Genomic DNA, 13194 nt, shown 5'->3' with positions numbered 1-13194 from the left:
TAAAGGACATTTTTAAACAGGTACTTAAATATTTTTACTTAAGCAGATTTTTTCATGTGATACTTATACTTTTACTTGAGTACCTTTTTACCTCTGTACTTTTACTTAAGTGAACACAACTGAGTCCTTCATCCACCACTGTTTCTATGACTCGTTATAGATGCAAACTAACGACTAAAGTATCTCATTTTAACAATAATCTTGATTTTGAATAGTGGTATAAATCTGCTTTTGGGTTTTTTATGTATTGATATTGGTATTGATTAGTTTCAGTATTAACATTTATCATCTATAATTTCTTCAGCAAAATACAGTGACTCCACAAAAACCCCGCATAGACTCAAACACTTCCGTTCACATTACAATCCACATGTCTCCTCTCACCTTCCGACCAGAAAGGATGACACTTCTGGATGCTTCTTCACGGACGCTTGCACTTTCGCGTTTAACCGCCCAATGTTTTCCCCCACAAACTTGACTATGTATACATATGTCTTAAGTGCTAACATGTGCTAAGCTTTACTACTAGAACTGCTGTTACTGCTCCCCTGCACTGGCTTTTCGGGTTTCTATGCCAGGTCAGCAGAGACGAAGGGGTTGGCTCTGCTCACATCCTCGTTCTGGAAGCAATTAGCCTTCACACGCATACTCTGCACAGACCCCCGTAGTGTTAGCAGCCCCCGAGTACGACATGAAAGTCACCCAACATTAAGGTTCTATTATGCAATCCACAATCAGACCCAGGCTAGACAGACAAGTCGTTCAGCGCCGGGTTAGATGTTCCCAGTCCCCGGTCATGAATCGTAAAAGTTGCGTTGGTGCGTAAAGCTGAAAGAATGAAAAGAGTAAAGATTTAATACGTGCTGAAATGGCCACACATGATCTTGTAATGGTGTTGGCGTGGTTTCAGATATAACAAGGAATGAATTAGGGGAGCGCTATGAGAGTCACATTTTGGCTGCTACAGTTGGGTCTATTCATAACAGCGCCCGGTAAGCGCACTGTTAGCGTCACTACTTCCTCTCCAGTTGTATCTCGATGAGGGTTTTGCAGAGTCGCGCTAAAGTGAATAAATATTTAAAGATCAGGCAGTGGACAGAGAGCTGTGGGTGGATGTCACTGATAACTTGTTAAACACTGTACAAATAAAATGAATACTTCACTTGTGTGTAGAGAGAGAGATGTTCGTGTTTCAGTGCTAATGCTTATGCTCATTTTGAGGCATTATAAATATTAAAACAACACCACAAACTCAAGTATTCTACGTATAAAAATAATTAGGTAATTTAGGTAATTTTAATAGGTTTTTTAATTTTATGTTTTCTCATTTTAATATAAGGGACTTTTAGCTTTGAGTTTTTTGTGATGGGATATTGCATTATGATGTTGAACCACACTAAAAGAAATATTTAAAAAAAATAGAAAGAAAAAAGAATAGAACTTACTGGCGTTTACTTCTTCCACTTAAAGCTACAATTGTGTAAAAGCTATTGTCGTAATAATGAGTCTGAGTGATATTACTTATCTCTTGCATGGCAGAAAGCATCTCACTAAACTTTGCTCATGAAAGCCAAATAGTGGATTTCGTGAGTTCTCCTGTGGTGAGGCAAGACAATGCAAGTTTATTTTTATACCACAGTTCGTACACAAAGTAATTCAAAAAATAAGAAAGACATTAAAATCACAATACAAACAATTTGAAACATAAATAATCAAATGAACATTAAAAGGGAAGAGTGCAGAGGATGGATTTAAACACTGTCAAAGTAGAGGCCTGTCTCACATCTTCAGAAAGATTGTTCCAGGTTTTAGCTGCATGAAACTGAAACAATGATTTCCCATGTTTAGTCCTAGCCGTTCCCATAAGTCCTCAGAGTGTGAGATGGTTCATATGGCACTAACATGTCGGAGATGTACTTTGGCACTAGTCCATGAATGTGGTGCATTCAAACAGGGTGTCATCGTCATTCTCCTCTGTAAAGTTGCCCTGACTCTGTTGTACCTAGCTCCAACTTCGTCCAATTGTGGAACTTAAGCTCTTCTTTCGGAGTTGCTTGTTTCTTAAGCATTGTCTTGTTTACTGAGCTACAGCAAGTTCACTAGCTTTTCGAGAAAAAGCACCGTATATACTTTAAGATTTGTAAAAGTCCTAACATGTGACCATAACTGGACATCTGCCTGGCTCACATTTTGTAGGATGACAACCATAAAGCAAATTCAAGAGAGTTTTATCCGATCAGAGACTGTTATTTGAGAACCATATGGAAACAACTGCTCCAGACAGTTTTTGTTTGTCATGGTTCAACATCAGAGATAGAGAGATAGAAGGGACAATTTTCTACACATTTCTTGCCCCAGAGTATACTGGCAGTGCAGCAGATAGTAGGCAGTCAGTGGGATCAATTCCAATTTAGTGGGCGAGCAGCTCTTTAGACGTCTTGAGACTCCTCGTGAGAACTGGTTTATGATATTAGTACATTTTAGTGTTAAAGTAATGTATGAAGGATTATTTGAGCCAATATATTATATCTGCAAGCAATATAAGGAGATTTCATTTGCAATACAGATAATTGTTTTTTATGATAATATTTGCAGACGATGGTAAAAAAGGCAGTTCAAAATAATGTAATACTAACTCTTTATAGCTCAATTAACTCAATAGTTAATCTGAAAAGTATATACCTGTACAAGCCTATCCAAGGAGTATTTGTTAAAGTGCCCATATGACGCTATTTTCTGATTTATGTTACAAACAAACACACTTGGAATTCTGTTTTGTTTCATTCACAAATGTTTAACACACAAATCCTACATATTCAGGCTGAGTTCTTCTCTCAAACAGAAAACACTCTGTTCCACCTTGTGATGTCACACGGTAATACAGGGCTTATTGTGTTTTTAAAGTCCACACACCTTCACTAGTATTATTTGGATAATTTCAGCACTGCAATTGCCCATCTCTACTCAACTAAAAGGTAAAAGGTAAAACTACCACTCCATGACATCACAAGGTGGAACAGAGCATTTTGAGCTTTGGAGATGTAGATCGACTAATAAAGGGTTACTCAAACATGTGTGAATAAAACCAAAACACAACTCCAGACATGTTTTGATAAAGTAAGAACAGTCTAATGTGGCTAAACGCTCACAAGAGTCAATTTTGTGGAATATAGACCTTTGATTTACATCGCTCCTCTTACCTAATCTCCTCATTGGGGTTCTAAATGGTGTTGCTCCAGTAGTAACAGCCCTTTATCCCCTCTTTGAACGCTCATGATTTGTCTCCACTAGAGTCTGGGTTTACTCAGAAAATACAGTGACATCACACAGCGCACGAACTCTTAGCTGCTACCAGGAAGCACCACAGACGCCTGCTTATTCACATAGGAGGAAAAGTGAGCCTTGTTCAACACTGTAGCTTTATTTGGATGATTAAGAGCCAGGCCAACATCAAAGTGTTAATTTCCTCCTTTAAGTGTAATAACATAGTGATGTAGATTGCAGAGGATTGGAGTTTTCCACACTGTTGGTCATGGCTGAAACTTTGTAAATGGTGCAATTGAAAGAAAATGTTAACAGCCCCAAAACTGTTATGAAAGAGTTAGTTACACTATTTCATATTTCTTTTCTAAGTTTCTAAAAATATATATATTTTAAAGATTAGAATGTCTATATGATGTAGTTAGTAGTAGTGCATCAATGTATAAATTGGCATGCATCTGTATTTACAACATTTGTGACTATATATTTGTTAATAACTGGAAAAGTGAACAGTTAATCCAGTCCAATCCACTTTATTTATATAGCACATTTCACAAACAAACGCAGTTTCCAAAGTGCTGCACAAATACATTATAAATAAAAACAACTAATTAAGTAAAGAACATTTAAACTAAAATCAAATAGCAAATATAAAATAATAAATATGTATATAAAAGCAATAAAACAGTTACCAATAAAACAATAAAATCAAATAAAACGAGCAAATAAAATCAATAGTAATAATCAATTTGTGATATTTTATTCTTGTATGTATTCTGAAGTGACTTTGAGTGTCTTGAAAAGCGCTATATAAATAAAATGTATTATTATTATTATTATTAAAATCAATAGGAACAAATCAATAAAAGACAACAGAGGACCACACAACTTATGCAGAGTTAACCCTTGGATGCACAACTTACCAATACCTACACTCTTCCACGAGTGGGGTCAAAAATGACCCCAATTAAAATCAATGCGTTTTTGCAATAACCTGGGTGTTATTCTTGAAAATCTTTAAAACGAAGAGTTGGAATATTTTCATTTTCCAGGTACTCCTCATAAAACATGTTTGTGACATGAGGCCATTTGCATTTTTATTTATTTTTTCATTAAGTTTAAGAAATAGCTGTTTTTGTGTCACTACCCCCACTTCCACAAGTGGGGTCAAAAATGACCCCAATTGAAATCAGTGTGTTTTTGCTATAAACTAAACACATTTCTCTCATGTTGGTTAAGATGATATATTTTTGCTCAAACAAAAGAGTAATTTCCCTTTTGACATGTACATTTTCTTTTTACTTTTCATTCACATTTTAGCAATTAATAATGAATCAATCAGGTCAGTCAGGTGACAAAACATGTTTGTGTATCCCTATGTCTGAAGGACAAACAGAGAACATTCCACAGGTCCAGAGACCTTAACACTGTCCATGCATATGTACACACACAAGCATCTTATCTTACTGTGTGCACCGTCACAAGCTACTTGCTTCTGGCTGTAACCATTGCACACAGGGGTACTGCATTTCCAACAGCCATCAGTGACTTTGTAATCTTTGTTTTGTGGACACAACTGGGACCTCTTTCTCAGTTTTTGGCACGCCACTCCTTCCCATTGCTTCAGTGATGTAGGTTGGTAGAGTCGGTGTACCTTTCAGTCGACTTTTCATGTGAGGTGTCACAAGCTTCTTTGAGACGTTTGTGAGGAAGTGTCGTCATCCGTTGGTGATGTCTATACAAGATTCAGGGTGCTGAGCCCTGAAAAATGAAAAATAGGCATTCAGAGCACCATGGGCCACTTCTGCGTCTGCCATTTGCAGGTGTAGTTGCCAATTGTCTGGTCCATAGTATTTACTCCTCCTTTGGTCTGGTTGTAAAAGCGGATCACTTCTGTTTTGTTTTGTTTTTTCCTTTGGGCTGTTTTCATCCACCATCTTGCTGTGGTGCATTGTCCAAACAGTAGAACAGCCTTTCCCTTTTGTCTCACATAGCTGATCGTGGTCATGCTGCCACTGAACCCAAATTCAGTGCTGTGGACCACTCTGGACCTGGAAGCCTTCATGATTGGTGGAATGTCTGACTTGTTCTGTCGCTAAGTTCCCACAGTCAGACCCTTCTCCAGGAGATGCTCTGCAAGAGGCACACTGGTGAAGAAGTTCTCCTTGGTGATGTTGTGACCTGTGTGTCTGAATTCGCTGTACAACTGACAGAAAATGTTTTCCCCCAGATTCTTCTGGATATCTTCCCCTGGCTGTCTCCCTAGGTACATGATCCCATCAACTGCATATAGGGTGCATCACAAACCCCCCCCCCCCTCCTGGGTGGTGAGACTGCTGACATCAGGTGTGTTAGTGAGACAATATTGACAGTCAAAGTTGCATCAGGTGTGAGAGATGACATCAGATGTGTAAGTGGCACAGTCAGAGTTGCTAAGAATGAAAGGTTCACAGAAGATTCCATAGGAATTGCTTGGGGTCATTTTTGACCCCACTTGTGGAAGAGTGGGGTAGTGATACAAAAACTGCAATTTCTTAAAATTAATGAAAAAGTAAAGAAAAATGCAAATGGCCTCATGTCACAAACATGTTTTTTGAGGAATACCTGGAATATGAATATATTACAACTTTTCATTTAAAAGATTTTGAAGAATAACAAACTCTGGGGTCATTTTTGACCCCACGTGTGCATCTAAGGGTTAAAAGTCAGAGAGTAAATGTTAATGTTAGTGAACTTGAGGCCTTGCAGTTTCCAAGTCTCTGTCCATGTCTGGGTGGGTTTTCTTCGGGCATTCCGGTTTCCTCCATCAACCCAAAACATGTAGAATAGGCATTGAAGGATGGGTCAAATGCAGAGGATGAATTGCACTCTTATACCTTAACTGTAACTTGGCCGTTGTGTACCAAACTCCCATATAAGCCAAAAACACCCAGGGCAGAAACCTCCACACCGACACCATCCTATTAAATCTATGGATGAAAAAAAAAAATCCAACTCCATTTGTGTAAAGATAACGCTATCCATATCGTAGACATACACAGACCTTTTGAAGACATGTGTTTCCGTTTGTTCTACCCTTAGATATTCCATAACATTTTACACTCTGACTGCATGCCTCCTGCAGAGCTCACCTAGACTCACCGAGCACACCTGCTTTATATGTGACGCCATAAATCATCCTTGCATTCTGTTATACTGTGAACTCTGGCATAAGTGAGTCCAAGGTCAGCCTTTACCAAGAAAACACATGTCAATAATTTTATAGTAAAGATAAAATATTTGGCAGGACACAACCATGACATTTGAGCCATATGGGTCTGTACTGTACACCAAGCGGCTAGACACGATTTTTTTTTTTTTTTGAGTTTTACCTCAGTATAGATACATTGCACGAGCAGCTTTTGAGGTAAGTATCCTCTGAGAATCAGGGAGTGCACTGTTTGCATGCTGGTTGTTGTTAGCGTTACTGGGATAGCAAAACTCTGCTCTGGCCTCTGAAAGTTGTGAGAAAACAGTTACAAAACGCTTCGTGGTGAATAATGTTAAGTGAGGAATGACTTTGGATCAATGCAAAAAAAAAAAAAAAAGTAAATAAATAAATAAAAAATCTAATAATAATAATAATAATAATAATAATAATAATAATAATAATAATAATAATAATAATAAATAATAATAATAAATAAGAATAAATACAATCAAATAGTTTTTTTTTTTAAAACAGTAAAAATTAGGTATAGCACATTTAACCAAAGGCAGAAGCATGAGCTATTGTTTACCCGAGGAGTAGTAATTATTTGGACAATCTCAAGTGTATGCTAGGTCTATTAGAACTGTGTTAAATTGGACCGCAGCCCTGTGGGAAATGATGCATGCTATGAGTGAATCGGTGCAGCCCATCTCTCCGCTCTCCTCTCTGGGATTGTCTCCTTCTGATGAGTATCTTGACACACAAAGAAAGCGCCAGATGTTCAGTATTTGAGCTGGCTCGGAGGTTCTGAAAATAAGCAGACAGTTCTCAATGTCCGTCACAATACAGCATTTTACAGCCTGTGGTGGAAGTGAACTTTAGCTGTACTTTGAACTCCACACTGGCAGACTTTCAAGTACACAGGTGGATGGAGTGGGTAGTCAAAAATCATACTCAAGTAGAAGTACAGAGTAAATATCTGGACATATCATTCTAGAACACTGAAAATTAAAGTGTTATTGAGAGAAATACTTAAAACCCTATAGTGTCGGATGCTATTGTCTCCGATAGTGCGCAGTTGCGGACTTTCTATTACCGTATCTCCGCAACCAATTGTGCTATCATGTAAATTCAAACGGCATCTCAAAGCAGAGGCATGAGGCTCTTTAAATATGTTACTGTCATTACGGTAATGTGCTTACGTTGTCCCTCAAAGATGACGAATCAGAGCGCAGGTGCCGCAGGGGATTTTCCCAGTCCCAATTAATCGATGCGTCAAAAGAAAAATAAGGATGGATATGTAAAATATAGGTAGTTGTGTGAAAAAATGCAATACATTTTGATACTTCCTTTAAAATAAGCTATACTGGTCTATAATGTGCTCAGTCCTTAAAGGGTTAAAAGAGGGATTTTTTTTTTTTTTTTTTGTAGAAATATCTAATGTAATTTGGATAAGTCAAAAGCAGAGAGCATCTCTTTGTAGGTGCGACTGTAGCTCAGTTGGTAAAATATCCACTGATCCAAAGGTTGGCGGTTCAAATCTCGCTGTCGACATAAACATTAGTGGCTGAGTGGTCATATTTGCTGACGCACAAGTTGGCAGTGCAATTAAAGCCCCCACCGATGAATGCTGTCGTTGTGTCCTTGGGCAAAACACTTAACTCACCTTGTCCCCAGTGCCTGTGTACATTGGTGTGTGAATGTGTTTGTGAATATGTGAGTGGTTGCTTGATGTAAAGAGAAAATATAAAAATGTGACTATAACCATTTACACACTGTTGGCCACGAATAAATCCATGAAATGTGTACTCAACTCTAACTGGAATAAGCAAAGGACTGTACACTGTATACAGTACATTGGAGTTCTTACCTAGTACAAAGTAGTAGTTCAAGAAACAACTAAGTATGATTAAAAAAAAAGTATTTGGGGAAACTACTACTAAGTGTAATTGTAAGAGTACATTTCTGGATGTACCATCTGATTTAAGAAAAAACGCTAAATAATACACACAATCTGGTATTTTCAAAGGATAACAAATGGAATCATATCTGAAGGAGCAGTGCAAGAAACACAAATCTTCAACTCATTTAATATAGTCAACATCAAGCTTTTGTTGGTTATGGACTTATTCACAGTCACAAGATAAGATAAAACCTCAACTCAAGAAGGAGTACTGTTCCACTGTAAAATATATCACGCAGTTAGAAGTAAATGTATGGTGTCTGAAAACTACAGTACCATAATTTTATTTTATAAGTTTGTGGAGTAAATGTAACTGAGCACTCCCCACATCTGTTCAAATATGAATGTCATTCTTTAAGCAGGCGATCATTGTTTAACTTCTGATTGAGATGGGAGTTCCAGGAGAAGTCCAAATCTATCTAAATCTGCTGGGCTAAGCTTTTAGATTTCCAAGAAAAATTTATCACTTTGTCTGTTCTAAAAATATAGCAAAATCTACTGTTAAAAAAAAAAATGTTTAGAAAGTGTATAAGGATTCCAACTGCCTATATAGGACAGAAGGACTTTATGTTATAACAATATTATTCCATGTGTGTTTAAGGTTAACCGATTAGCTCTGTAGCCAACCTAAATACAGTTAAAAGTCCCAAACAGATTACATTACAATGCTTTTTGAAACTTAGTAGAGAAATATTTGTACTGATTGTAATACATTATGTCGTCTTGTAGGAACCCCATCAACATCGACTGTCTGTGGATGTCATTCCTGAATTAAAGGACTCGGAAAACTTCTGCCGGAATCCTGGAGGCATCAGTGAGAAACCCTGGTGTTTTACAGCCAATCCCAACATCCGCTGGGAGTACTGTGCTGTGCCTCAGTGTGGAGAGACTGAGAAAGGTACGAATGGAACTATCGACACATAAATAGTACTTACGGACAGAATATCACATATGCCCCGTCTGCCTATGTCATTTTCTGATCAAAGTTATTTGTATTGCTGGGTTTCTGATGACATTACTACATACTATAGACCAATAATATTTTATATAGATAGTGGGCAGCTAAAATTAATATTGTTAAGATGCAGATTTGTGTTGTAATACAGTGGGTTCTTGGGTCTAGTCCCTAATAGAAATGATTAGCTTCAACATGTGTCAGTTTTGGTTATTTCATGGCAAAATACAAAGTAATCACTAATTTATTTATTTATTTTATTTAACCTTTATTTTACCAGGTAGGTCGGTTGAGAACCAATTCTCATTTTCAACGACGACCAGGCCAAGAGGCAGACATTTCAACATACAACAGAATAACATCCGTACAGGCAAAGACAAGACAAAACAACAACACTAAGACAGTTCCTATTTCCCACTATTTACATATATACACATAGGTGAGCAGAGTTTAAAAACAGAGTTAAAAACAAGTACATTGGTCACGTACTATAGATTTTATTGAGTTGATGAATGAAGCTATTGGTATCAGAGTACTAGGTTTTAGAGTTTTTTTGTAGATTGTTCCAGTCGTTGGGTGCAGCGAACTGGAATGATAATTGACCAAAGGATGTACGGACTCGTGGGGTGATCATGGTGATAATGTTACTGGAACGTAGGTTATGTGTGTTATTAGAAATATTGTACCAATTTATTGTAAGAAAAACTGTCTCTTGCCCCCCATCTGAGAGTATAATAATCATATCACCAATACTCCTCTCCAAACTCTGCTGGATATGTAGGTGTCATTGCTCCGTACTCAGGTAATTAGTAGGTTTGGAAAGTTAGTGATTCCCAGCCTTTCTCCCAGCAACTCCTATTTTATCTGTGGATACTTTGGGGATCCTAACATCCTTCTTGCAGAAACTATTATCTTTTAAGGAAAGCTATTTGTTTTCGGGTTAATAAAGATGCTATAGGACAGTACTGGTCATAAAATACCTTATAGAAGCAATTAACATGCTACCCCTTGTCGGTTTCTGTTCTGTTGCATGAAGAACAGGCGCAGAGGCACAGGGATCGTTCTGTAGATTTGTATTGTCAGTTACAGCAATACAGTTGGGTTAAAGGCGGCATCCAGCAAAATTCAAAGCAGAGTCAAGTGAGAAGTGTCCTAAGCGATGTCTGAAGCAGAGTCTAGTGCAGAGTCTTAAGCTGTGTCTAATGCAGAGTCTAACAGGGTGAGATTGTACCAGTGTTTTATACTACTCCCAGGGGGTTACAGAGGGAGAGTTACACATTAAGAAATTTAAAGCAAAGTGGAACAATATGAGTGTTTTATAACCCTCCCAGATTGGGGGGGGTCACACATTCCTGAGATGAGAGGGGCTACAGATAAGAAATGTGGCTTTAACCAAAATGACCAGAACATAGCTGTTATCTTCCCTTAGTGTGATATATGGCCACTGCTGCATGGGAAACAGAACGTTTTGCACCTTTGTAAGAAAGTAATAAATATATTCCATTTGTTTATTGTCCACAGCCTTTATCAACATTCACACTGTCTTGTCTAGTACATCTCTTCTAAGAACCCATGTAGAATCTCCCCCTTGAGGTTGGGAATGACTGACCTAAATCTTATTGACATAGGCAGTTTTATTTTCCCGAAAACCTTGAAAAAAAACACTGCGGTTATTCTAGGTTTGTGATTATCCAGGTTACCAATGTCTTAAAAGTATAGAGCTTTGTTAAATGTGTTTTGCTGTTCTGTTTACAAGATGAGGTTCACTGTGAAAAAAAAGAATTCAGTGGGTAAGTAAGTAAGATAAGTTTAGAGACATCGAAAAAGTCCCAGTATTTTTTTTTTTCTGCAATATAAAAGTAAATCAAAAATATGCAAAGTGGGGTTCAAGTGTAATTTGCCATTTTTAAACGTCATTGGAGGCTTGCACTTTACTCTTTGTTTAGTAATGTTTTCAAAAGCCAAATGTATTTTACTGCAATCAAAATATTATTCCATTCCTCCTTGATAATATCCACTTGACATTATTTTCATTGATAGTATCTGTAGACGATGGTTGCAAGAACAAAGAAATATTTTTGACAATTTGTTGCAAAAAATTTAGCTGTTTTAAAAGCAACTTATTGTCAGTGTAGTATTTGAATTTCAACATGTTGAACATTTAAAGTAAACACTGTAAATGGTGTATCACTGTGTTTGTAGTTGTGCAGCCGGACCCCTCTCCCCCTCGGCTGATTCCCCCCTTCCCCCCGGTGACCACCACCTCCCCGACCTACTCCATGTCTGTCATAGTCATCGTCATGACGTCACTGGCTGCTGCGGTCATCCTCACTATGCTCATACTGGCCTGTCACCGACGCAGGAAACACTGGAGGAATCGGAAGAGGTACGAGGAATCATTCACATAAGATTTTCTATGTATCCCCTCCGGGGTGGCCTCTGCCTCACTTCACGTCCCAGACTGATTTATTGAACTGGATTTGTATGCTCTGCCCACACATGCTCTGGTCTCCACAACCACTTTAAAGGACACATGTTATGTATTATTTGTATTGTTATTGGCCTTAAAACATACTCTTGACTACATTTATACTTTGGCATTTGATGTTTTAGAACTTAAAATAATGGCTTTGTAAAGACCCAAACATTATTTTCTTACTTTCGCACTATCCATACTGTAATTTGATGTAGGGCTCCCTCTACTGCATAAGGAATTACCAAAGGGAAAAACAATTAATATTGTTGTAAGGAACATGCCCCAACATGTAAATAAAATCACACAGTAGTAATGAACACAGTTTGATGGCAGAAAGGCTTAGAACAAGTCTGATTTTTGGCCTTAAAATATTCTACCTGTGACACAGGTTCTACCTATGACACAACAATGTTGGGAAATTCAAACCATGTGTTTATTGATGGCTCAGGGGGAGCAGACTTTACTACAACTGATTCATCAAACAAGCGTAAATGAATGTATGATAGGAATAAAGTAATTTTTGCATAATATGTGTCCTTTAAGTATAAAAATTTATCAATGAATTACAGTTTAAGCATGCAATTAAAACAGGTAATTGTTATAATATTTGTATCTATAATTTGTTTTCCAGAGTAATGGAGACCCCCACGCTGACCACCCTTCCCTCCGAGCTCCTGTTGGACCGCCTTCACCCAAACCCCATGTACCAGCGAGTGCCCCTCCTGCTCAACTCCAAACTGCTGGCCCTGGAATACCCTCGCAATAACATCCAGTATGTCCGGGATATCGGAGAGGGAGCCTTCGGGAGGGTTTTCCAGGCCCGGTGAGTGAGTGAGCGCACAATAGAACACAAGTGTACAGTGTAATACTGAGAATGCTCTGACCCAGTGAAGGCCTTAGACAAGGCCAGGCTGCTCGTATACTCAGAGCTACTGCGTCATTTACACAGTGACACGGTGCAGTGCATGCAGGTGTCACTTTCAAATGTCAGCGTGGCCCTGGAACAATCTAGTATATAGGTCAGAATTATTAAGCGAAGTCAAATTGTGCCAGCTTGGGAACTTCATGAAAACTGATAAAACTTACATTATGGAAAGAAAATATGCTCTGAACTAAATGGTGTTTGTAGTGAGCACATTTGAGTGTAGAAATGCTTAGGACGAGTTATTTCTAAGCACACTTTAGAATGAATACCTTGACAAAAGTAGTAAAAGTAGGGCTGCTACGATTAATCATAATAATTAATACTAGCTGACTATGTTCAAACAATCATAATGGTATTTAACAGTAATTGTTAACTGGAATAGACTGTTAAACTCATGTCAAACAACCTTTTATAACATACAATG

The 13194-nt window shown here is 37.9% G+C and overlaps 1 protein-coding gene across 1 annotated transcript in view; it reads left to right on the top strand.

Annotated features, from left to right (window-relative positions):
* musk (muscle, skeletal, receptor tyrosine kinase) overlaps positions 1-13194 on the top strand; it is a 47225-nt gene that overhangs the window by 26071 nt on the left and 7960 nt on the right. The window contains exons 13-15 of the mRNA XM_033975897.2: positions 9144-9312; positions 11572-11755; positions 12477-12668. Of these exons, the coding sequence (XP_033831788.1) occupies positions 9144-9312; positions 11572-11755; positions 12477-12668 (545 nt within the window). The remainder of the gene's footprint in view (positions 1-9143; positions 9313-11571; positions 11756-12476; positions 12669-13194) is intronic.

The sequence above is a fragment of the Periophthalmus magnuspinnatus genome, chromosome 12 (genome assembly GCF_009829125.3).
Source record: "Periophthalmus magnuspinnatus isolate fPerMag1 chromosome 12, fPerMag1.2.pri, whole genome shotgun sequence".
NCBI lineage: Eukaryota > Metazoa > Chordata > Actinopteri > Gobiiformes > Gobiidae > Periophthalmus > Periophthalmus magnuspinnatus.
Note: the sequence above shows the minus strand (reverse complement) of the source record. Positions and strands in the feature narration are given on the sequence as shown.